Consider the following 26,497-nt stretch of genomic DNA (forward strand, 5'->3'; position numbering starts at 1 on the left):
AAGCGGGAGTTGGAATCCAAGATCAAGGAAGCAGAGGTGGAGTATAAGAACAAAGGTTCACAAAAAACCTCGAGGCACTTGAATAAGGCCAGAGCCGCCCTAGAAACGTTACTCGCTGACGAATCTGTACAACTCCTTTTACGAAGCAAGCAATCTTATTATATACATGGGGACAAAGCCAATCGTTTTTTAGCGGCTAAACTGAGGTGGCAGAAAGCCCAGAATCATATCGTACAGCTCAGAGAGGGGGGAGAAGGAATTGGAAGGGGTTATGCTTTCTTACTACACCAATATCCTTAGGGGGGAGAACCTAGAAAAGGAAGCATAGGCGGCCTTCTTGGACCGGATAACTCTGCCACAACTTAGTGAGGCAGATAGATTAATGTTGGAAGAACCCATATCAGCAGAGGAAGTGGGGGAGGTAATAGGGGCATTGAGGGGTGATACATCTCCAAGCCCGGACGGATTAAGTAACACGCACTATAAAACCTTCAGACCGATCTTGGTAGGCCCTCTAACTAACTTGTTCAATTTCATCAGGGACTCGGGGCGAATCTCAGGGGATATGGACCCAGCTACCACGGTCCTCCTGCTGAAGCCGGATAGGGACCCTTTAGATTGCACCAGTTATCGCCCCATCTCACTATTGAATGGGGATGCAAAAATCTACTCTACTGTATTGGCCCGTAGGTTAGCAAGAATCCTCCCCAGAATAATACACCCGGACCAGGTGGGCTTTGTAAAAGGGCGGCACACATATGACAATACACGCAGGGCTGTGGATACGATAGAGTGGGGGCGGAGGACTGGGCAGAGGTTCTCGGTGTTAGCATTAGATGCCTCCAAGGATTTTGACAGCTTGCATTGGGGATATCTGCAGCTTGTCCTGGAGAGGTTTGCTTGCGGACCGGCATTTATACGCATGGTAATGGCCAATTTTGTGAACCCGTCAACACAGCTGATGATCAACGGACGGCTCACAGACAGCATTCCTATCCGTAGCGGCACGAGGCAGGGCTGCCCATTGTCCCCATTGATCTTTGCCATGGCCATAGAGCCGCTGGCGCAACGAATCCGGGCTGACCAGGGTATCCTAGGGGTGGAGGTTGGGATGGATGGATGGTCCTCAGAAGGTGGCCCTCTACGCAGATGATATCCTTTTGTTCATGAAAGACACGACAAATTCCCTCCCGAGCTCTATAAAATTGCTGGATAAATTCGCTGAAGTTTCGGGGTTTCACATTAACTACCCTAAATCTAAGGCACTAAATATTACAGAGGCTGTCGAACAGGTATCAGAGTGGGAGAACCGATATCCCTTGAAATGGGAACAGAAAGCTATAAAATACCTAGGTGTCCATTTGATCCCCACTTACAATAGGCTATATGGGGCTAATATCCCGGGTCTTTTGAGCTCCTTGTCGCAAGACCTCAAACGTTGGGATTTGCAGGAGCTGTCATGGCTGGCACGTATAGCGGCGGTCAAGATGAACCTGCTGCCTAGGTTTTTATACGTGACTGGTGCCCTGCCGATACATATACCAAACCCAGCAATTAAAAAGTTGCAGGCAGAGGTGATGTCCTTCATCTGGAAGGGGAAGAAACCAAGGGTTCCCAAGAAAGTCCTATTTAGACCGCAAATTCTGGGGAGCTTGGGGGTTCCGGACTTCCGTAGGTATTTATGGGCAGTACAGGTGGCCCCCATGTTGCAATGGTCACCTAGGGACAATCAAAATAGGTGGGTGATCTTGGAGAAAGCAGCTTCGAAGATGCCTCTGGAACACTTGGGCTTCCTCGCAAGTAGACGTAGAAATAAAGGGGGCACGCTATTGGAGTCTTCCAAGGCCACCCTGTGGTATTGGGACAAAGCACTACGGGGGAATAAGGGGAGGGTGGGGGGAGGTCCGCTTACCCCGGTAGCTCATAATCCAGACTTTACGTAAGGTCTGCAGAAATCTTTTTGGAATCATTGGGGAGGGAAGGAACGGGCTCTGGTATTGGGGGATCTGTACTCGGAGGGTGAGCCGTTAACCTTCGAATGTTGTAAAGCTAAATTCCAGATACCGGAGACGGAATGCTTTCATTACGTCCAACTCCGACACTGGATCACCAATGGGAAGGTACGAGAGAGACCTGTAAGGGCCCCCACAGGGCTGGAGTTTACGGTGCAAGAGGGAAAGGACGAGAAAGGGGTGTCAAGACTGTATCGGCTGATGGGGGGGGGGGGGGGGGGAGGGCAGCGGACCCGGAGGAGATCCTTCCATACATGCAAAAATGGGCTGAGGACGTGGGTGGACCTGTTTCGGGGGAGTCATGGGGCCGTATATGGCATCGCGCTGCTAAGGGTTCTAAATGCACATTAATTAAAGAGGGGGCGTATAAGCTTTGCCTTCATTGATACATGACACCACAACAAATGCATTCCATCAATGCAGACTATTCCATCCTTTGTTGGAGGGGCTGTGGGCAACCCAGGGACTTAATTCATATGTGGTGGAGGTGCCCGGTGGTGGAGACCTATTGGAAGGAGGTCCTAAGTCATATAAAGGATATAACCGAGACCCAATTGCCATTTGACCCGGTGGTCGTCCTGTTGGGCGATGCAGTGGAGGGGAGCTACGCCAACTCAAGATGCAGGGCTGGCCTCATTACTCACATGCTGAGTGCAGCAGGAATCACCATACCGCAGGCATGGAAGAATAAACAAGGGCCTGTGGTGGCTGCATGGTGGGTAAGACTCTGGGGGGTGATGGCCATGGAGAAAGTGACAGCAATTGCTGATGGCTCCTACTCGAAATACATCAATACCTGGGCACTGCTACATGACTTCATGGACGACAGGGATCAAATGTACTTTAAACCCAGGTTGCTTCGCAATGTCTCTATCCTATAACTGGGGATATCTGAGTGGCGAGAAGGTTGGGGAGTGTGGAGGGTTCTCTTAGGAGGTTGATTATAGACGCTATATTCCACACAAATGTTAGAGTACTTGAAGCGGGGGGAGGTTTGGGGAGGGGGTGGGGGGTTGTATTGTTGTACTACTTAAATTTCAGCAGCAAATTGCACCCCAGATGAGGGTATTTGGCAAGAAGGACGCTAGCGGCATTATCATTTGAGATATATATATTTTTTTTCCTTTCTCTTGATAAATGATCACTTGTAATTCATTCTGCTGAAAAATAAACACAGTTGTTAAAATAACTAAATAAATAAAGATATAACACAAGCCCAGTCCATATATTGGTCAATGAGTCTTATTTCCCCTCTAAAAAAGGTTCTACCACCCCAATGTACCTGGAATAGCAGAGTTTGATATCAGGTCGTCGACGGATCCTTCTTGAGTGGCTCCCTTTAAGGCAGGAGCCATGGATCGTTGAGATCCCTCGAAGAAATTATGAACAAAGGCGTTGAGGCCGCAGCTCCAGTCCTGGCGATGCTCTTCAACCATCAATCTGGGACGTCTACCTCAACGACGATAGTTCCTTGCTGCAAAGATTCACTGAAGAACTTTGGTCTAGCAAGGGCATTGAGTCGTCAGCGTCTCTGCGGTCTTCAGGTGGCGGGGAACGCACCGGCGGATGCTCCTCGGCGCTTCGGCGGCCTCGACTTTCTCTGGCCGGATAAAGCGGTCGGCGGTGCTGGCGAGAGCGTCCTTGTATTCAAAGTGTCTTAATCAGTGGAGTGCTGTGGCTCCGGTCGTCAGCGGCACAGCATCAAGTGGTCCCCAGTTCTGGGCAACACAGCTTTGACGGGCCTCCAGCAGTTCTAGAAAACCTGCGAACCCTGGTCGACGATGGTGGACGGCCGGTTCAGAGTCTTCCGAACGCTGACTTCCAGGGCACTTCATCGAAGGTTAGCAGTGCATGATGGTCCCTCATAGCTCGCGAAGAGGTCTCATAGCCAGGTCCTCCCTTAGATCAGTTTCAACAGCACGGCAGCTTTCGGATTGCAGTGAAGGTAACAGTTAACCTTCTTCAGGCTTGGCTTCGAGATTAAGCATCAGTTTCGACTTGAGCTTCTGAACGATTTCCATCAGTGAGAGGCCCCCTGATATTCTGTTGATCTCCCATTCGTTCTGCTGGGTCACACTCAGGCAACCAATCACTCAGAAGGGCATTCAGGCAGGCAATCAGTCGGGCAAGCAAGCGCACGGTGCATTCAGGCCATTCTTCTCCATCCAGACACCAACACAGAATGTGGGTTCGGACGAGTACTCTGCCATTCAGCACTAAACACTGCATTCATACCAATTTCGGTCAGAGCTGTCTCAGTCATTGTGTCAAACACCAGATACTAGACACCCACAACACAGAATGCGTATTCGTCACACAGGCCATTCACTCAGGTCTCACCCCACGGGCGTACCCACAACATACGGTCGTTTGTAAGGCTCCAGCCAGTCTGGTCGGCACTTCCCCCACACTACCATATATGGAACTTCCACCCAACAGCCAGTCAGGGGGAAAGGACAGCGTCGGGGCTTCCCAGGACTTCGGGAAACAAGGTAACAGGCAATAGAAAGCAAGAGCCCATCTTGTTTCCTGTCAGGAATCCACCGATTCCAATGGCAGGGCCTGGGCATCCCAAAATGGAAGACTCTCAGGGCACCTGTCAATTCAGCACGGAGCTGCCACCAGCCCATACCCTCTGTGGGCCACACACAGGTGCCCAAAAACATACACTAGGACTACAGGGTCACCAAACCAAATACAGGAAGAGCCGCACCGCCAGGAGTCCCACATGAACTCCTGCACAGAAAACAAGTCAGAGCACATGATAAAAAGCAATAAAGGACAAGGATTCTATGGCCCTGTCCCTCTGATACATTTCCAGCATCACAACGTCCCAGGATTGCTGAACCTGAAGGCCTGGCCCATGCAGCATTAGAGTTCGGTGGCTACGATCTTCTGGCAGACTGCAGAGAGGTACTTGCAAATGGAAGTGCTTTACGACTTGGTGCCGGTCGCAGAAAATCAATCCTCTGAGGGTCACGGCCCCTCAAGTACTTAAGTATTTATTGTCATTGCCTGGCTGCCCGAGAGCCCACTCTACCAGAGCGATCGCTGTTACGACAGCGTTCCTATCTTGTGTGCCCCTGCAGGACATTTGCAGGGCTGCTACGTGGAGGTTGACGCACACCTTCACAAAATTCTACTTCGTTGACAGGGATTCCAGGGGAGTCGTCCAGAGTCAGCCAAGAAGTGCTGCACAACTTGTTCGCTTGAAGGTGAGCCTGGTGAGGAGGTAAGAGATTGCTTCTGTTGAGCCTTCCCACCACCTGTGGTTGTATAATTATGTACTGCTGTGTATTCTTTATTCATGAACATGTGAATCCATGCCAGACCCATGCTGGAGAACAGTTACTTGTAAGTAACTTGTAACTTGTTCCTTGTCCAGGATTTGACAAACACGGACTGTATCAGTGTGGCAGATCCTTACTATTGGTGGGCTTTGATAATTTGGTTTTCTAGAATCTGGCCTGGTGGATAGATTTTAGGAGGCCACCCTTGCTATGAACAGGGAGCTCTGAGAGCTTAGTGTCATGCGCCGGAGCCGGATCCGTCGCCCGATGCATGCTCCGGGAGCCTGGAGGCTATACCATTGCTTGCCCTGGCCCAGACGTTGGCGGCATAGACAAGCTCACTGCTATTACCTGCGGGGGGCTGGCTACACTTCTTCATCCAGTGCGCCGACAGTTCCCGCCGACCCCACGCTTGCGGGGCAGGCTCCCCATTCTTCTGGTTCTCTGTGCGGCCCGGCTCCATCATCTTCTTCCGCCTCTGACGATGTTAAGTTACGTCGAAAGCCGGAGGCACTGGATTGCTTAGCAACGACCACAACACTGCCTTGTTATCATTCACAGTGTTAGTAAGCCATCTCAGTCGTTTGTAGATCCCCAACTCTCCGTATCAGGCTGTACTAGAAAGAGGAAGATATGAGCTGTAGGTAAGCAAACTGAATCTTAGCTAGACAGGCACAGCAAATAAGCACATACACAAATATTTATAAAAGATATATATTTATTATATTTACACCAGTATCACTTTGTTTACAATAAAACACGAATACTAGATAACACACTTCAAAGGACACTTTCACTTTGGTGTTTGTAGCAACGTTCTAAAAGGAAAAGACAATATTATTCTATTATCGGTTATTTTAACAAGTCATACAGTAATGCATTTCTCCAGCATGGCGTCTGGCATGGATTCACATGCTCATGAATATTCCCCATCAGGCCGGGAATCCTCGGTAAAAGTTAAAAGTTCCACTTTAACTTACTGTTTGTCTCCTCTAAACCAATCACTGTGCTCAGGGTCATACTTCCCGCAACCAATGACAGTATTCTCCTAAAGCCGCTCCTATGGCAGCCATATTCAGATTCGTTTTTTTGGAAGAGTTTACTCTATTTTTCAGTCAATCAGGCCTTGTGCTCCATCGATTAACCTTCCGATCAACGGGACCCGTTTTTTGGATTCTTCAGTGCCCCTCAAGGGGCAGATTTTGTCGAGTTTCATCGTGGAGGCTTCCAGAAGATTCTTCAGACCTGCGCTGTGTGGACCATGTCGGGGGAGAAGGAGGATTCAACCCCCCTTTTCAAGCTTTGCTCGGACTGCGGTTTATGGAATGTCTTCTCGGACGACAAACATTCCCAGTGCCTTTACTGCCTGTACCCGACGCTCAAGGAGGGAGATTGTGCTTTTTGCCATGAGATGACGGTTCGCATGCTGAAGGATCGGTATAAGCAGCTGTAAGAGTGGCTACAGGCCAAGGCCTCTCCTCTGGGTGGGTCCCAGGAGCATGCCTCTCCCGGTTCCAAGAAAGCTAAGCAGGCTTCTAAGACCTTTGAGGGCGCCCCTCCCATGGGGGTCCAACAGAAGGCTAAGTACTGTGTGTCCACTGTCACTGGGAGCACCGTTGCGGCGGGCTCCTCGGTGGCCAGGGCGCTTCCGACATCTCCAGCGACTTCAGTCACCAGTCAACACTCAGGATCTTCGTCCAAGAGGAAGTCTGACCATCTGGGAAAACTCAAGGAGAAGCCCAAGACCGACAAGCAGGAGAAGGCCAAGGGGGATCGGGGCACTGACCCCCTAAGAAGAAAGCCAAGCAGAACAAGGGACCGGTCCTGACCGTGAAGGCCCAGGTACACCCGACGAAGGCCCAGCCTTCCGTCAGGGGGTGGAGGAGGGTGGTGTCCCTCACAAAGGCCGCCGAGCCAGATCTGCAGGGCGCATCCCCAAAGGCAAGAGTGTCCCTCCCGGCCAGGAGGAAATCTTCTTTCCAGCCCATAGAGAAGACCCCGGAGAAGAAGATGCCGGTCATCTCCCCAAGACCGTCCCCTCTGGATGGGAAGAAGGGGGGGAGGTGGTGCAGAGGTCCTCCAGGGCACGGATATCTCCTCAGAAGAGGAGCTCATCTACCTTCAAACCATTCAGGAGGAGGAGAATGTCAGGAACAGGCCCTACAACGAGGGTGCCGAATAAGGCGACAATGAGGGCGAAAAGTATACTGTCGAGGAAGGCGACGGAGCGCCGCTGGCGACGAGGGCCTGGGCCCCAGCTTCCTATTCCGCCTCCGCCTTAGCTGCCGCTTAGAGACCTCTCAGTGGACATTCTCTCTGCACTGCATACTCTGGTCTTCGAGATACAGGCGAGGATGCCTATCGCGCCGGCAGTCCCTCCCGTCAACGCCAGCGACGGCCGACCCTCTGGCGATGGGGGGTCCGCCGGCCAAGAAGAGGAAGAAGCACCCTCCGCCTCCTTGCTACCCCTCGCCTCCCTCGTGTCCCCCCCCCCCCAGGGATGAGACATACCGCAACACGGCGATGATGACAGACACGGCCGACGGTGGGATGGGGGACCTCCCGTCGCCGCCTCCCAGATCCTCCCCGCCGTACGAGGTGGTCTTGTTTCACACAATCTCCAGAGCTTTGGAGCTCTTCCAGCTCGCTCCAGAGGAGAAGGAGGGCTTCTTGTACCAGCGCCACAAGACGAACAGAAAGAACATCCTCTCGGTCCCACTCCTAGATGACATTTGGGACGAAGGCTTGTCTCTCATGAAGACCCCTTCTACAGCATCGGCGAAGAAGGGTCGCCTTGAGAAGAAGTAAAGCGTGCCAGACTCTGCTCCCAACTGCTTGCAGGGCACACCCGTCGCTGGACTCTGTGGTATCGGCAGCGGCCAAGAAGAATTTGTCGGGCACTTCTTCCTCGGCAGCTTACACCCCTCTGGACAGCGAGGGGAAGAAGTTGGATGCCATGGGACGGCAGGTTATCTACTCTGCGGCCACTACCATCAAGGCAGCCAACGCCCTCGCCATCATAGCACGCTACGACCGAGCGCTGTGGTTCAAGATTGCTCCCATCCTGGACTTCCTCCCTGACAACAAGAGGTCGGAGGCGTTGGAAATTCTGCAGGAAGGCGCGTTGGCGTCGGACCACGCCATCACGGTGCCACGGACATTGCAGATGCAGGGTTCTGCCAGATGGGCAACAGCGTTTTCCTTCGTTGTCGTGGCTGGCTCAAGGCCACCAACTTTCGTCAGGACGTTCAAACAAGGGTTTTGGACATGCCCTTTGACTGAGACAATCTCTTTGGGAAGGCTGTAGATAAGTCTCTGCAGGCCATCGAGAAGGACACAGAGATGGCACGTACCTTGGGCATTCTTTAACAGCGCTGGCTGTCCTTTCGGCTCTTAGGAGGCAAGTCCCAGGCATCTTCAAAGGTTTCGGCGGGAGCTCTTCTTACCACCTGCCCTCCGGCTCCTCAGGCCAGGAAACCAACAAGGAACGTTCAAAGGCTTTCGGAGGAGGACGTTGTCATCGCCATGGACCCCAGGGCGGCCCTTTGATGTCCAAGCAGGATTGAACCGACCGTGGCTTCGGGCCCCCACCGTGCACCCGTGTGGGAGGCCGGCTGGCGAACTTTGTCAGCGTGTGGAAGACCATCTCCACTGACCGTTGTGTGCTGGACGCTCTCGCCCACGGACACACCCTGGAATTTCAACCGAAGCGTCCCCGAATACCACTGGTAGCCCGGCAGGAAAGCCACATGCCTCAGCTGCTGCTGGAGGTGCAGCCCATGCCAAAGAAAGGAGCGATAGAGCTCATCACAAAGTGGCACCAGTGTGCACTCAAGGTACATCCTCATAGGAAAGAAGCCCGGGGCTGGAGGCCCATCCTTGACCTCCGACGACTAAACAAATACATCAAGTCCCAAAAGTTCTGAATGGTCACTCTTCAGCACGTGCTCAGACAGCTCGAAGAGCGAGACTTTCTGTCGTCGCTGGACTTGGAGGATGCGTACTTCCACATCCCAATTCACAGGGGACATCGCAAGTTTCTGCGCTTCGTCGTTCAGGGGAAGAATTACCAATTCAAGGCCCTTCCCTTCGGATTGAAGTCTGCGCCAAGGGTTTTCACCAAGTACCTGGCACCGGTGGCGGCGCATCTGCAACTACAAGGGATCCACGTCTACCCTTACTTGGACGACTGGCTCATCTAGGCCAGCTCAAGGAACATCGCCGTCGACAACACAGCGAGGACCGTTCTGGGCTTCTCGGTGAACTATGCAGTTCTGCTTTACTCCATCGCAGGACACGCTGTTTATGGGTTCCCGGCTCAACGCGGTGTCATGCCTGGCGACACCGTCTGATGAGAGCGTGGCAGCCATCCTGGGCAAAGTGCAACAGCCGCTCGCTCTGAAGATCGCCACAGTGAGGACCATTAAGTCTCTGCTCGGCATGATGTCGTCATGCATTTCTCATCCTACTCTGCAGGCTACGGATGCGGCCCCTGCAGGAGTTCCTCGGCACCCGTTGGATTCAAGTGTCCGGAAGCTTCCAGGACAAGATCACGCTCGACAAGGGGTTCCGTCGGGCGATAAGATGGTGGGGCGTGCGCTCTTATATGACCAGAGGCACGGATTTCCAGACCCCACCACATCAGGAGACTAACGACGGACGCCTCCCTGGAGGGATGGGGAGCCCACACCAGAAGTCTTCACGCCAGAGCCCTGGGGCTGCCGGAGGAGAAGGCGTTGCATATCATCGTTCTGGAGCTACGGGCAGGGTTTTAGGCCCTCAAATCGTTCCTGCCGTCCCTGAAGGGCAAGGTGGTGTGGGTCTTCACAGACAAAACCACCGCAATGTTTTACATCCGGAAACAGGAGGCACCAGAACCCCGGCGTCCTCCAAAGAGGCGCAGGATTTATGGCACTGGGCCGTCGCCCAGGTGATGTTCCTAATCAAGTTTCATCTGGCAGGAGTAAAGGAAACAGTCACAGACTCCCTGAGCGGGAGCTTCGCTCTTGCTGCGAGTGGGAACTCGGCAGGACCTATTGGAGAACCTGTTCTTCAAATGGGGCAATCCCCAGACCGACTTGTTTTAGACGGTGACGAACACCAAGTGCCAGAGGTTTGCCAGCAGGTTTCCACTGGAGGGCAACATGGGGGACGCATTCTCATTCCCTTGGGAAGGCCTCTTTCTGTATGCTTTCCCCCCTTTGCCGTTGTTGCCTCGAGTCATCAGTCAACTCAAATGGTGTCGGTGCCGAATGATCCTCGTCGCACCGGCGTGGCCGAGGCTGATCTGGTACATGGACCTTCTCATCATGTCAGCGTCCCCACCAGTCAAGCTGCCAGTGGTCGTGGATCTTCTCGCCTGGGAAGGTGACACCATTCTTCACCACGATCCAGGGTTTCTGAACCTGAAGGCCTGGCTCCTGCCTGGCTCCTGCGGTGGCTACAATCTCCTGGGGGACTGCAAGGAAGTTGTCGCCAAGGCAAGAGCATCATCTCCTTTGAAGTGCTGCAGACTCAAGTGGAAGGGATTTGCTATTTGGTGTTTTTCCCAAAAGATCGACCCACTGAGAGTCGAGGCTCCTCAGGTGCTGCCATATTTTCTGTTGTTGGCCAAATCTGGGATGGCCCACGCCTCCATCGTGGTTCATCTGGCGGCTATCTCCCGCTACACCAGATCCCCAGGATGACCATCCTTGTGGTCGCACCGTTGGCCAAGTAATTAGTCAAGGGACTATTCCGCTCGCATGGGAGCTTAATGTGGTGCTTACTAGGCTCATGTGATCTCCGTTCGAGCCTATGCATTCTGCACCGCTCAAGTTTTTGTTGTGGAAAACTGCCGTTCTCATGGCCATCACCTCCGCACAATGAGTGGGAGAGATCCAAGCCCGCTCCTGTAAACCATCTTACTTGACTTTGTATGAGACCAGGGTGGTGCTGCAGACGCACCCCTCCTTCATGCCCAAGGAGGCATTGAACTTTCATCTAAACGATTCCTTGGTGTTACCTGTATTCTTCTCGACGCCTTCGTCGCCAGCTGAGAGGACTTTGCACTCGCTGGATGTGGCTAGAGCGCTGAAGTTTTATGTGGCCCGCACAAAAAGTTTCCGGAAAAGCTCTCAACTTTTTGTGAACTTTGTCCCTGTTAACCATAGGAAGGCCCTCTCCAAGACTTCCATTTACAGGTGGCTCTCCGGCTGTATCGCCCACTGTCTCCGGTTGGCAAACGGACCGCTGCCTGGCCGTCCGAGAGCCCATTCCACCAGAGCGATCGCTGATACAATGGGGTTCCTGTCTAGGGTGCCACTGCTGGACATCTGCAGGGCTGACACCATGCTGGAGAAAGAACAAGTTACTTACCTATAACTGTTGTTCTCCAGCATGGGTCTATCATGGATTCACATGCGAACCCTCCCGCATACCCCTCTACGGCTCTTCTCTTGGTCCTACTGCCACTTTACATGCTACGAAATCTGAAGATGGGTCCCAGAGGAGGGGTTTAGGGAGAGGGCAGTCATGGCCGGGGGTAATATGACGCAGAGTACAGTGATTGGTTTAGAGGAGAAATACAGTTTATAAGTGAAAGTGAAACTGTTTTTCCTTTTACTGAGGATTCCCAGCCTGATGACTGGGAATATTCATAAGCATGTGAATCCATACCAGACCCAGGCTGGAGCACAATAGTTACAGGTAAGTAAATTGTTCCTTATACTACACAACAATATCCCTTCCGCCTTAGTTCAACCTTGCTGCTTGGTCACTGATTCTTAGGTGAGTGACTTTGCTATACTGGGGCTGTAAGAAACCTTGCTTAAACCTAGGTTGGCTTTTCCAAGTGCTATACCAGATAGTGACTTTGAAAAACCATCCTAACATATCGCATCCCTTCTGATCACCCACCTGCAAAAGCAATGGTGCATTTGTTGTGGCCTTTTCTGTCCTAGTGGAAAATGGGATTCATTGACTGATTAGCTTCCCAGTGGAGAGCTTATTTCTTTGGCCTCCCAACTCTAATTTACAAGTTCAAATCTGAGACTGATGCATTGAAATAAAATGCTTGCCATCTCTATGCTATCTACTGTGCATACCTTGTGGTCCCTGTAAATGTCCATGCTGTTTTTAAACCAATCCCATTTTGGGCAAACTTTAGTAATGGTTGCTCGTAGTCTCAACTGAGCAGTAAGGTAAATAATAGGCATCTAGTCTGTGTTACCATCCCTTATTCGGGGAGCTTTCCCCTCGATAGGGCAGTTTTTCTGAAGTCCAACTATGGGCTAAGTAAACCCATTCAACTAAGACAGTGCAAAACTCCACTCTTATTAAAAGGCTGTCCCACCTGACTATATGGTAGTGTAGACAGAGCAGGCAGGCTTATCTTCGGAGGGAGAGGGGGCTATAGGAAAGTACATAGAGCCTGTATTATACCAAGGATTCAGTAGACACACTCCAGAAGTATTATAAGAAATAAAGGTTTATTATAAATACAAGTAGGTCAAGTTAAGTCTTGGGGTTAGTACTAGTCATAGTCATAAACACATATGTAAAGGTACACAGACCAAAGCATAAACCTTCTTCAGACCTTGCCATAAACATTTAGTATAGGACACATCTATGCATGGGGAGTAAAACCACAAGTTACCTTTAGATAACTTTACAATAAGTCAAGGGTAGTAGACCCTGTCAGTCATACAGTGACACTCAGTTAAGAAATCACATAATCAACCAACCCTTTTCTGAATAGTGGAATACAGATGCAAGGAACCGAATATACCTATAACTTTTAGGATAGGAGTTCTACTAGGTGAGTAAGACCTGTTTGTGTAATATACAATTACAGTTGCTTTTCAGCTCACTGGAACACAGACTAAGATAAAGAAGAACTCCTTACACTAATTTAGATTGCACCAGGCAGACCAAGATCAGCTACACCTAAATAATACTTTTTAAGAACATCACACTGCTATTCTAGGCAGATAAAACCTAATGTTGTAATATGCTATAACAGTTGCTTTTCAGGTCAGTGGGTGTTAGGGAGAATTTGCTTCTAAGGCTAATTTCCCTTACCTATAGACTTCCCCAGCAGCTTTGCTGGATTTGAAGGGTTTCTTTTTTTCTCCTGCTAAGAGTGAGACCCTTTTCCCCCCACTCTTAGACAGATTGCTAGTGTGTGTTTTAGGCTATCTTGTGTGCTCATGGCCTATGGGGTTTTTCTCACCCTCATAGGAATGATCTTTTTAACTTGTGTTACACAGCACCCTCAGTGCAGTGACGGAGGGGTGTCATAGTGACCCCCAAACATAGTCCATACCCCCATACCCTGGGACTGACTGCTGTCTCCCAGGGCATGTAAAGTCCCCATTGACTTTACTAGTCAATAATTATGAACTAAACCAGTACAACCCATCTTACTATGGAAGTACTGGAAAGGGTTAATAGTTTTTCCCTGGTGTTAATTTTTGAGAGGGTACCGTACAGTCCCTCTCTCCAAAGTTTGTGGCTGGTGGCAGTGGTTACTATCGTAAATATTCGGCCGCAAATATTTCCCTATGGGATTTTCCCATTGTTCGAGGCTACCACTTTACTGACAGCCTCTAACATACCGCTGGTTTATTTTAATATTAACTTTACTCCGGTAGGTTTTTATTGCCAGATCTTTGATAATATTTCTTTCTCGTGTCTTTCTCTGGAATCCTAACCCGGGTCGGGGATCCTTTGTTCGTCCTTTTGGCGGGCTTCGGGACAGAAGCCCTCCGCTCGGCACCACTGAGTCTGGGGTAGACAGGATGTGTGGGAGGGGGAATAGGCACCCTGGACAGTTACCTAGGCAACCTAAGTCGCACTCTGACCTGATAGGCTGGGGGGGTTATCCCGCCAGGATAGCCAACCCACTGTGTGAGTGACAGCTAGGCTGTATGAATGGGGGGTTTTCTGCATAAAAGCAGGGACCTGAGGACTGGAGGACAAGACTTCGCCACTGGAACTAAGAAACCCGAAGAGGAGAGAAGCTGAAGACATCTGCAACGACTGAACCACCGGTGAAGCCCTGCTGCAGATCCTCCCCACTTTTCTCCAACGACTTGAGAAGATCTTCACCTGCAAGAGTCTACTTCCCTTGAGCTGGTGGGGCCAACCAGTTTGCCAATCGCCTTCCAGGACCTGCCTTTGTCGAATCGCCAGTGCCCAGCATTCGGAGACCGGAGAGCTAGGCACCCGTCCACCACGATCGCGTTTTAAAGGAGGGTACCTTTTATTTCGTTTTGGCATCACGCCGCTGGCTTCATCCCTGGGCAGTGCGGTAACTCGAACCTTCCTCCACGACGAGAGCCTCTCTTCCTCTGCTGGTTCTCCCAAACTGCAGGAACGGCCAGGAACTACCGCTACCGCTGGAGCCTCTTCCACTTTCAAGGTATATTGTTCCGCCAGGCCTCGCGTTTCGTTGGGTACTGCTAAAGGTGTTTTAAATCCTTTACTTACCTCCGGGGCTGGCTGTCCCTATCGTCTAATATTATCTTTTTACTTTCTGCAATTGCCTTTTCAAATCGTTAAAGACTTGACTGCAGCTTCTAGAACCGTTTGATCCTGGGCACTTGCCTTGTACCATTGACTCTGGCACAGGCCTCTTGACTCTTGCTAAATCTGTTACAACTGCCTTCTCTAGATTGCTTTTCATCAAGAAATGTGTTGGTGCACCTAAACTCTTATAACCACCTTTCCTTCCCCTTTATACATTGGTGAAGTGCCATTTTGCTAGGTTTTCACCTAAGTATTGCTTTTGCTAAAGTACTACCTTGCCTAACTTGTTCACAATCCAATTCGGAACTGTTGCTGGTGTGTTTAGGAGTCTAACCCTGTATGACTTGTCCTTTCCCTCCCTCTGAAGAAATTGTTAGAGTGCCATTTCTGCTTAGTTTACACTGTGCCGTTTTGCTCAGTTTTCACTCTTGCTGAAACTTGTCTACAATTTAATTAGGGAGTTGTGTATACTTTCCTTGACTATTGTAACTTGCTTTAATGATATTGATTTGTGTGTGGACTTAAGAGTGTGTAAAATAAATATATATATTCTTTTTGATACAAAGCTTTGGTCAGTGTTTCCTTGTTCCATAGTACTGAAGCTCTAATGTGTAAACCCTAAATACTGCTCATCTCCCTCTTGAGATAAGTCTGACTGCTTAGCCACAGCTACCAACTAAATCTTTGTGGTACAGACTGATACCAAAGGGGGTTTATTGCATATACCTGTAGTCTTAATCCTCTGTAGTGCTCCCTAAGGGAACTGCACAGGATTCTGCCTAACAGTGGGACACAGACTGAGGTAAGAAATAACTCTTTAACTTATTTTAGGATGGCACACAGGAAACTCGAGGTAAGTAAAACGGATTTACTTTTTAGAGGGGCTACCGGCAACTTAAAGGTAAGTATAACATATGGCAGACTTATTCTAGACAGGCTAACAGCAAGACCCAATTGGGGCAGTCATACGTTTATATCCAAACGGTAATAGTAAAGTGAAGCCAACAGCATTACCTTTGGGAAAGAGGCACGACCAATTCACAGTTGAGTAAAATAACCTTATACATACTTTTCAGAATGGCACAACACACACTCAAGGTAAGTAGGAACGTCTTCTGGAATCCTCCTAGGGTGTCTTCTCTGAAGTCCCTGGACCCTCAACTAACTTTAAAGTGAAATACTTACTTGTTTGAACCGTCTTCCTCTGGAACTCTGACTTTGCCTGCTACTGACCCCTATCTCACCCTGCTTACAGCTGGCACCTAGACCGCTACTGCCTCTTAGTGAACTCATGCTATAGAATAAGGGAAGGACTGGATATTGAAAAGAATAACAAGTGTGCAAAAGTTACTTAATTGTAAAAGAAGTTGGCTGATAACTGTAACTTTGAGACTTCACAGTTACAAAAGTTCTTACTTACCTTAAATGTGTGTTGCACTATTCTGAAAAGGATATAGAAGGTTAAGTTACTCACCTGGTTAATGGTTGTGCCTCTTCCCCAAAAGTAATGCTTTTGGTTTAACTGTACTATTCCTGTTCGGATAAAATAATGAGTGTCCCCAATTGAGTCTTGCTTCCTCTGACTTGCTGTTAACCTGTCCACAATAAGTCTGCCTAAGGTTTTACTTGCCTCCTAAGTTGCTGATAGCTCCTTTAAAAATGGGTTTTACTTCCCTTGTGTTAGCTGAGTGCCATACTAAAACAAGTTAGTTATTGCTTATCTCCATCTGTGTTCCACTGAGCTGAAAAGCAACTGTAATTGCATATTACACAAAAAAGTCTTACTCACCTAGTATAACTGCGTGTTATCACAAAAGTAGTATAGGTATATACTATTCAATGAACCTGTGTCCCACTATTCAGAAAAGTATATTTGCAAGTCGGTTGACTGTGATTTCCTTGTTGGGTGTCAATGCATAACTGACAGTATCTACTTCCCCTGCATTACTGTAAAGTAATCTGAAAGTAATGTATGGTTTTACTCCCTAAGAATAGGTGTGCCCTTTGCTGAATGTATATACAAAGGTCTGGCTTAATTAGAAATACTGTTAGGTGTTCTAAATATGGTATGTGCTTTGATCTGTGTATTTAAAGCATAGTGTTGTGTTTTTATAATTTGTTTATATGCTTTATGATAGTACTTACCCAAGAATCTCTTGTCTGCTTGTATATAAAATGAACCCTTTATTTTTGCAATAATTAGTCTGTCAGTGTTTCTTTGGACCATATGTATTGTGCAATTTCTTATTACTGATTCCACAGTACTCTCTCTTCCTAAAATAAGCCTGGATGCTCTGTCTACGCTACCATGAACTCTGGTGGTACAGCCTTCTACTAAGTGTGGAGTCTTGTACTGTCTCAGTTGAATGGTTTTACTAAGCCTTTAGTTGGACTTCAGAAGAACTGTCCTAACAAATATCACACCTAGAATTCTGTTTGTGTCCAACTTGTGCTTGCAGCATTTTCATTTTATTTGTTTGTTCCTTCTCCTTTAGGCATTATGAGCTCTGCAAAGTCCTCCAACCATGACCGGAAAAATGCCACGACTCCAACACAGCGTGAGAGTTTACCAGCCAAGTCTCCTGTGCCAGGAGTGGACCATGGGGGTTCACATAGTCCCTTCGACCCTCACCACAGAGGAGGGCCCCCACCAGATATTTTCAGAGCACAGTTCCCTCATCCTTTAGACCCATCTATGCAGTTTCATAGAGCTCTGGACCCAGGTAAAAGCTTTAATTTATTTGCTCTTTGTTGTACAAAGTTCATTTGATCCCTATCTGCCTGATTCCTGCCAACCACAACAAGGCAGCCAATTGGCGGCTCTTAAATGTAATACACTGCAAGATGTGTCCACTGTTAAGCAAACTATTTGATCATGCCCATTGTATTACCTGTTTTGTAAAAAAGTTGTTCTAATGGATTCCTTGCTCCCACAATCTTTGATATCCATCTCCAGCAGCCTAGCTGCCCTTCAAAACATTTTCCACTGTCAGCGGGCACAGCGCGGTCCAGGCGGGTGCCTTTATGCATCCCATGCCAGATATAACCCCAGGGCTTGTACATATGCCCATACCCTTATTTCCTTTTTTCCTCTGCTCACTTTAGGAACACCCCTTCATAGAAGTTATTAGCTTCTCGTTTTCTAGGTCATGCCAAATGCCTCAAATTCCTCTGGTTTTAAACCCTGCGCCGACTGCTAATGTCGGACATCTGTCTCAGATCCTCACAGGATCTGTCTTTATTAGCTCTGAAAGGAACACTAAATTCAGGATTGTGGGCTGTGCCAGTGTTTGCACCCCAAGGCACTTTGTGATAGGGAGGTGAAATTGTTCATTTTCCCCACAAAGAGATGGGTGACAAACGGACTAGTTCAAGGTCAACCGGTGCAGAACGCGACACCAAAGAACAGTCCCCAGCCTGCAAGGTGAAAATGCAAAAGCACTGTAAGAGGTCTTGTTCCCCTGGTGGGCCTTCAAAAGACCATTCTTCCTCATTGAGGATGAGGAGTCACTGATCCAGCCACTTCTCGGAGTATCAAGCACCTCCGGTACCTTTCCCCACCCAATCATCCACCCCAGAAGAATTGGAGGCACTACAGCTTAGGATGCTTTGTCTTTGCGAAGGCACCAGCGGCTTCAGCTGCTGTCGCAGTCCGCTTCGCTGAGCTGACTCCTCAAAATATTGCGACTGTGCCAGTCTTCGAATTGTGGTCTAAGCTGGGCTCTGTCCCTACTGTGGATCAGGTCCTAGCCAAGAACCACAGGACAACCCCTTCTGACCCGTAAATTCTGTCTGCTCCTGGATCCGCATAGAGAGTAGTTGTCCAGACAGCCAAGGCAAACCTGAATACAATGTTTTCGTCTTTTGCCCCCAGATGTGGAGTGGAAGATGGATTTCTAAAATCAGCCCTGGTGGGAGGATCTGGGGATGCCACACTGTTTATGGTAAACTGGAAAGACACTGAGAAATTAGCCAAAACCCAATCAAGGTAAGGTAGCTCAGTAGTCCATCAGTGTTTAGTCTCAGGAAAAGTGTGAGTGTTATTTAGGGCTACAAACCAATAATTCAGGTTAGACAGTAATTGTGTAAAAATATAGTTATTTATGAGGCCTTACACACCAAGCATATAGAAATCGCAGGTAAGTATTGTCACACACAACCATATATAACCTACATACACATTGCATTTATCATGAAGAGAATAGAATTGCAGATGTATCACCAGTGTAATACAGGCGAGTAGATGCAAGGAAAATAAGTAAAACCAATACAAGAATATCAGCCCTCAATGTTAATAAGCCCAACCATAAGATGTTATGGGGCCTTGTGCCTAAAAGTCACACATTCCATTGTATAGTTTCTTCAGATAAGGTTATTCCGAAATGACACAATGGGCTGTGGTAGTCATTTTAGAATGTTTTCAAAGTTAGATAATTTAGTAGTATTTAGTAAAGTTCAAGTAATACTCGAGTCAATCCTATTCTGTAGGGTATTCCTTGGAAAGAATCCTTAACCCAGGTTCCACCAACAGAGGTCAGGTCAGAGTGAGTTAGGGTCAGGACTTTATGCCTAATGTTACCCTATGAAGAACAAGGGGAACGGGCAGAAACATTTTTAACTTACCCCCCTGATACTAATGCTTCCAGATACCACTGCCGGTCTTCTGGAATCCATTGGGTTCATAATCCTCTGCCCTTGGGTCAGTTGAGGATGTCTCTGGGGTTGCGGGTGTAGAGGTCACTTTAGACACTGGTATTTGGTACCTGGTGGTCGCGGTGCACAGGAATCTGTTCCAGTCAGATTCCATTGGAAGACCCAAAACGATGAAAGGTGAAGACTTCTTCAACTAATTGAAGCAGTTTTTCAACTAAAGTCACCACGGTCAGGTGGCGACAGGCGATCATATAGCAGCTAAAACAGAAGCAGCTCCAGCACAGCTTTCCTTGAAATGAGATGGCTAAACATACGAGGACAGGTGACGTGTAGCACAAGCTGAAGATCTGCAAAGTTCCAAGGCTCTGCTCGGAACGACTGCTGCAGCAAGGCAGTCCAGAAGATAATTGCTCCGTCCACCACTTGGCCCAGGGACACCTCCCAAGGCAAGCATTCTCGAAAAAGGGGTTGAGACTGGTTATTCCCACCGGTCCCCGGGTCGCTGCAACAAGTGTCTTCTTGCGATCTGGCAGAGGAGCTTGCCTTCACCGAGCCCATTAGGGAGAATTCTCAGAAATGGGCCAATTCCCTTCTACCTTTTGGTTTGAGTCTGACAAACTCCTTAGGCATCATCTTTTTACATTGTGACACACAGCACCTCAGTGTAGTGGCACAGGGAAGTATTTCAGATTTCCCAAAGGTTTAAATACCTTCTCTTGGTTAAACTACTGTTTCCAAGAGCAGTGCAGTGAAATTGACTTTCTCCAGCATGGGGTCTGGCATGGATTCACATGTTCATGAATATTCCAGGTCGTCGGGCTGGGAATCCTCGGTAAAGACAAAATCAGTTTCAGTTTCATTTCTGAACTCTTTCTCCTAACAACCAATCACTGAGTTCTGGGTCATACTGCCCCCAGCCAATGACTGCCCTCTACCTAAGCCCCTCCTCTGGCAGCATCTTCAGATTTTTACCGCATGTTCAAGTGTTGGGAGTCCTTGTGCTATATATCTCAAGCTTTTACTGTATTTTTTAGCTTTTTGGAAGAGTTTACTCTATTTTTCGGTCAATTGAGCCTTGTGTTCCATTGATCAACCTTCCGATTAACGGGAACCGGTTTTTCGGATTCTTCAGCGCTCCTCAAGGGTGAATTTCATAGTTACTTTCTGGAGGCTTCCAGAAGATTCTTCAGGCCTACACCAAGTGGACCATGTCAGAGGTGGAGGATTCAACACCCCTGTTCAGGATTTGCTCCGACTGCGGCTTGCAGAATGTCTTTTCGGACGACAAGTATTTCCAGTGTCTTTACTGCCTGTACCCGACACACAAGGAGGAAGTAAGTGCGTTTTGCCACGATGAAGGATCGTCACAGGCGGCCCCTGCTCTGCGTGGGTCTCAGCTGCATGCCCATCCCAGCTCCAAGAAGGCTGAACAGGCTTCTAAGACCTTTGAGGGTAACCCCTCCCAATAAAAGGCTAAGCACCGCGAGTCCACTGCCACCGGGAGCGCCATTGCGACAGGCTCCTCGGCGGCCAGGGCGCGTTCGACGTCTCCAACTTCCGTCATCAGTCAACGCCCAGGATCTTTGGCCAAGATGAAGTCTGACCATCCGGGCAAACTGAAGGAGAAGCTCAAGTCCGTCCTGCCGGATCCTCCCTTTAAGGAGAAGGCCAAGCAGGACAAGGCTCCGGCCCTGACCGTGAAGTCCCAGGTACACCCGGCGAAGGCCCAGCCGTCCATAGAGGGGGTGGTGGCGTCTCTTGCAAAGGCCACCGATCAGGCTCCGCAGGGCGCCGCCCCAAAGGCGAGGGTGTCCCTTCCTCCCAGCAGGGAGGCTGCGTTGCGGCCCATAGAGAAGACTCCGGAGAAGAAGATACCAGTCATCTCTCCGAAGCGAAGAAAGGGGGGGGCAGCTCCAGGAGGAGGGAAACGTAAGGAACAGGCCCTACGATGAACGCGCCAACGAGGGCGATGACGAAGGCGAGGATACAGTCGAGGAAGAGCAGCAAGGCGACGAGGGCCTGGTCTCCCTACCGGTGCCCCAGCAGCCTATTCCGCCTCCACTTCAGCTGCCATCCCCGCCTCAACTACCTCCTAGAGACCTCAGTGGACGTTCTCTCTGCACTGCATACTTTGGTCTCTGAGATACAGACAACGATGCCTATCGCGCCAGCGACCCCACCCACGGCTCCGGCAGCGGCTGAGTCCCTGGTAACGGGGGAACCTCCGGCCAAGAAGAGGAAGGTGCACCCTCCACCTCCTTTCCACCCTTCGCCCCCCCGTACGTCCCCAGGGATGAGACGTATCCTGACACATGGCGATGACGGGCATTGGCACAGACGATGATGACAGTGGGATGGAGGACCTCCTGTTGCCACCTCCCTGATCTTCCCCGCCTGACGAGATAGGCCTGTTCCACGTGATGATCTCCAGTGCTTCGGAACTCTTCCAGCTCGCTTGAGAGAAGGAGGGCTTCTTATATCAGCGCCGCGAGGCAAAGGGAAAGACCATCCTCTTGGTCCCACTCCTGGATGACATTTGTGATGAAGGTTTGTGTCTCATGTAGAATCCTTCTACGGCCCTGGCGAAGAGGGATCGCTTTGAGAAGAAGTACAGGGTGCCGGACTCCGTGCCCAAGTTCTTGCAGTCCCAACCGTCTCCGGACTCGGTAGTGTCAATGGCGGCCAAGAAGTAGTCCTCGGGCGCTTCTTCCTCGGTAGCATCCACCCCTCCGGACAGCGAGGGCAAGAAGTTAGATGCCATGGGACGACGGGTCATCTATTCTGCTGCGACGACCATCAATGCCGCCAACGCCCTCGCCATCATGGCACGCTACGACCAGGAGCTGTGGCTCAAAATCGCTCGCATCCTGGATTTTCTTCCTGACAACAAGAGAGCGGAAGCACTGGAAATTTTGCAGGAAGGCGAAGTGTCCTCTGACCACGCCATCACGGTGGCCACGGACATTGCTGAGGTGTGGTTCTGCCAAATGTGCAACAGCGTTTGCCTTCGTTGTCGTGGCTGCCTCAAGGCCACCAACTTTCATCTGGACATTCAGGCGAAGGTGCTGGACATTCTCTTAGAATGGGACAATTTGTTCGGGAAGCCTGTGGATGAGTCTCTACAAGCCATAAAGACGGAACCAGAGACGGCACATGCCTTGGGCACTCTTCAACAACGGAGGCCCTCCTTTCGGTCTTTAGGCTGCAAGTCCCAAGGATCCTCCAAGGGGTTCGGCGGGGGCTCTGTTAGGGAGAATTCTCTTAGAAGGCTAATTTCCTTTGCCTATAGAGTCCCCCAGCAGCTTTGCTAGATTTGAAGGGTTTATTTTTTTCTCCTGCTAAGAGTGAGACTCTTTTTCCCACTCTTAGACATATTGCTGATGTGTGTTCTAGGCTATTCCGGTGCTTATGGTCTATGGGGTTTTTCTCACCCTCATTGGTATCATCTTTTTACATGTGTTACACAGCGCCCTCAGTGCAGTAACACAGGGGTGTCATATCGACCCCCAAACATAGACTCCATACCCTGGGACTGACTGTCTCCCAGAGCATGTAAAGTCCCCTTTGACTTTACATGCCAATAGTTATGAACAAAACCAGTACAAACCATCTTACTATGGAGGTACTGGAAAGGATTAATAGTTTTTCCCAGGTGTTCATTTTCGAGAGGGTACCGTACAGTCCCTCTCTAAAATGTTTCTGGCTGGTGGCAGTGGGTACTACCGTAAATATTCGACCGCAAATATTTCCCAATGGGATTTTCCCATTGTCCGAGGCTACCACTTTTACTGACAGCCTCTAACATACTGCCGGTTTGTTTTAATATTAACTTTACTCCGGTAGGTTTTTATTGCCAGATCTTTGATAATATTTCTTTCTCGTGTCTTTCTCTGAAATCCTAACCCAGGTTGGGGATCCTTTGTTCGTCCTTTTGGCGGGCTTCTGCACAGAAGCCATCCTCTCGGCACCACTGAGTCTGGGGTAGACAGGATGTGTGGGAGGTGCAATAGGCACCCTGGACAGAGTTACCTAGGCATCCCAAGTCGCCCTCTGCCCTGATAGGCTGGGGGGGGGTTATCCCGCTAGGATAGCCACCCCACTGTGTGAGTGAAAGCTAGGCTGTATGAATGGGGGGTTTTCTGCATAAAAGCAGGGACCTGAGGACTGGAGCACAAGACTTTGCCACTGGAACTAAGAAACCCGAAGAAGAGAGAAGCTGAAGACATCTGCAACGACTGAACCACCGGTGAAGCCCTGCTGCAGATCCTCACCACTTTTCTCCAACGACTTGAGAAGATCTTCACCTGCAAGAGTCTTCATCCCTTGAGCTGGTGGGGCCAACCAGTTCGCCTATTTGCCTCCCAGGCCCCCGTCCACCTCAACTGCGATTTAAAGGAGCGTACCTTTTATTCCGTTTTGGCATCACCGCGGCTGGTTTCATCCCTGGGCAGTGCAGTAACTCTAACCTTGCTCCACGACGAGAGCCTCTCTTCCTCTGCTGGATCTCCCGAACTGCAGGAACTATTGCCACCGCAGGAGCCTCTTCCACTTTCAAGGTACATTGTTCCGCCAGGCCTCCCATTTTGTTGGGTACTGCTAAAGGTGTTTTAAATCCTTTACTTACCTTCTGAGTTGGCCGCCCCTATCGTCTAACATTATCTTTTTACATTCTGCAACCGCCTTTTCAAATTGTTAAACAAAGACTTGACTGCAGCTTCTAGAACTGTTTTGAACCTGGTCACTTTGCCTTGTACCACTGACTCTGGCACAGACCTATTGACTCTAGCTAAATCTGTTAAAACTGCCTTCTCTAGATTGCTTTTCATCAAGAACTGTGTTGGTGCACCTAAACTCTTATAAACACCTTTCCTTCCCCTTTATATATTGTTGAAGTGCCATGTTTCGTTTTCACCTACGTTTTGCTGATGCTAAAGTACTGCCTTGCCTAATTTGTTCACAATCCAATTGGGATGTGTTGTTGGTGTGTTTAGGAGTCTAACCCTGTATAACTTGTCCTTTCCCTCCTTCTGAAGAAATTGTTAGAGTGCCATTTCTGCTTGGTTTACACTGTGCCGTTTTGCTCAGTTTTCACTCTTGCTCAAACTTGTCTATAATTTAAATAGGGAGTTATGTATACTTTTCTGGACTATTTTAACTTGCTTTAGTAATAGTGATTTGTGTGTTGAACTAAGAGTGTGTAAAATAAATGTATATTCTTTTTGATACAAAACTTTGGTCAGTGTTTCCTTGTTCCATAGTACTGTGATTCTATTGTGTAAATTCTGAATACTGCTCATCTCCCTCTTGAGATAAGTCTGACTGCTTAGCCACAGCTACCAACTAAATCTTTGTGGTACAGACTGATACCAAAGGAGATTTATTGCATATATGTGTGGAACTGCATAGGATTCTGCCTAACAGGCTCTGCTTCTTACCGCCAACCCTCCCGCTCTTTGGCCCAGGAAACCAACAGGGGCCACTCCAAGGCCTTCAGAGGAGGACGTCGTCACCAAGGTCCGCGAGGCGGCCCTTCGACACCCAAGCAGGATTGAACCGACTGTGGTGACGGGCCCCCACCCATGCACCCTGGTGGGAGGCCAGCTGGCGAACTTTGTCAGCATGTGGAAGACCATCTCCACCGACCGTTGGGTGCTGGCGCTCTTGCCCACAGGCACACCATGGAATTTCAACAGAAGTGTCCCCAAATACCACCGGTGGCCCGGCAGGAAAACCACGTCCCTCAGCTGCTGTTGGAGGTGCGGGCTATGTTCAGGAAAGGCGCGATAGAGCTTGTCCCAAAGAGACTAAAAAAAAAAGGAGGTTGGAGGCCCATCCTCGACCTTGGTTGACTAAACAAATATATCAAGTCCCAAAAATTCCTGATGGTCACTCTTCAGCACATGCTCAGTCAGCTAGAAGAGGGAGACTTCCTGTCATAGTTGGACTTGGAGGATGCGTATTTCCACATCCCCATTCACAAGGGACACAGCAAGTTTCTGCGCTTCGTGGTTCAGGGGAAGCACTACCATTTCAAGGCCCTTCCCTTCGGATTGAAATCGGCGCCAAGGGTTTTCACAAAGTGCCTAGCACTGGTGGCGACGTAGCTGCAACTGCGGGTTATACATATCTACCCTTACTTGGACGACTGGCTCATCTGGGTCAATTCGAAGGACATTGCCATCGATCACACAGCGAGGACCACACAGCGAGGACCCCATTTCCATCAGTTCGCCTACTGATGGAAATGGGGTTCTCAGTGAACTATGCAAAGTTCTGCTTGACTTCATCACAGGATGCACTGTTTCTGGGGTCCCGACTCAACACATTGTCGTACCTGGCGTCTCCGTCGGAGGAGAGGATAGTGGCCATTTTGGGCAAGGTGCAAAGGCTATTGGCACTGAAGGTCGCCACGGTGAGGACCATCAAGTCTGTGCTCGGCATGATTTCATCATGCATCTACCTCATCTGACTATGCAGGCTATGGATGTGCCTGCTACAGGTGTTCCTCGACGACCGTTGGATACAAGTGTCGGGAAGCTTCCAGGACAAGATCACGCCCAACGGGAGCTTCAGTCGAGTGATAAAGTGGTGGAGTTTGCGCACATCTGTCCAGTGGTGCAGATTTCCAGACCCCACTGCACCAGGAGACGGTCACGACGGACGCCTCCCTGCAAGGACGGGGAGCTCACACCGGAAGTCTTTATGCAAGAGGCATGTGGCTACCGGAGGAGAATACGTTGCACATCAACGTGTAGGAGCTGCGGGCAGTGTCTTGGGCCCTCAAGTCTTTCCTTCCATCCTTCAAGGCCAAGGATGTACGGGTCTTCGCGGACAATACCACCACAATGTTTTACATCAGGAAGCAGGAGGCCCCAGAAGAAGTGCAGGACCTACGACACTGGGCTGTCGCCCAAGGGATGTTCCTCATCCCGTTTCATATGGCAGGACTGAAGAACACTGTCGCCGACTCTCAGCAGGGAGTGGATCACCTGTTCCTCTGATGGTGCAATCCCAAGATCGATCTATTTGCGA

The 26,497-nt window shown here is 49.5% G+C and overlaps 1 protein-coding gene across 7 annotated transcripts in view; it reads left to right on the plus strand.

Moving 5' to 3' along the window:
• NCOR1 (nuclear receptor corepressor 1) overlaps window positions 1-26,497 on the plus strand; it is a 2,268,409-nt gene that overhangs the window by 1,439,182 nt on the left and 802,730 nt on the right. For all 7 annotated transcript variants that reach the window (XM_069615218.1, XM_069615220.1, XM_069615222.1 and 4 more), the window contains one exon: window positions 17,308-17,535. In XM_069615218.1, coding sequence (XP_069471319.1) covers window positions 17,308-17,535 — 228 coding nt within the window. The remainder of the gene's footprint in view (window positions 1-17,307; window positions 17,536-26,497) is intronic.

This window comes from Ambystoma mexicanum, chromosome 9 (genome assembly GCF_040938575.1).
Source record: "Ambystoma mexicanum isolate Mex_15411 chromosome 9, UKY_AmexF1_1, whole genome shotgun sequence".
Lineage (NCBI taxonomy): Eukaryota > Metazoa > Chordata > Amphibia > Caudata > Ambystomatidae > Ambystoma > Ambystoma mexicanum.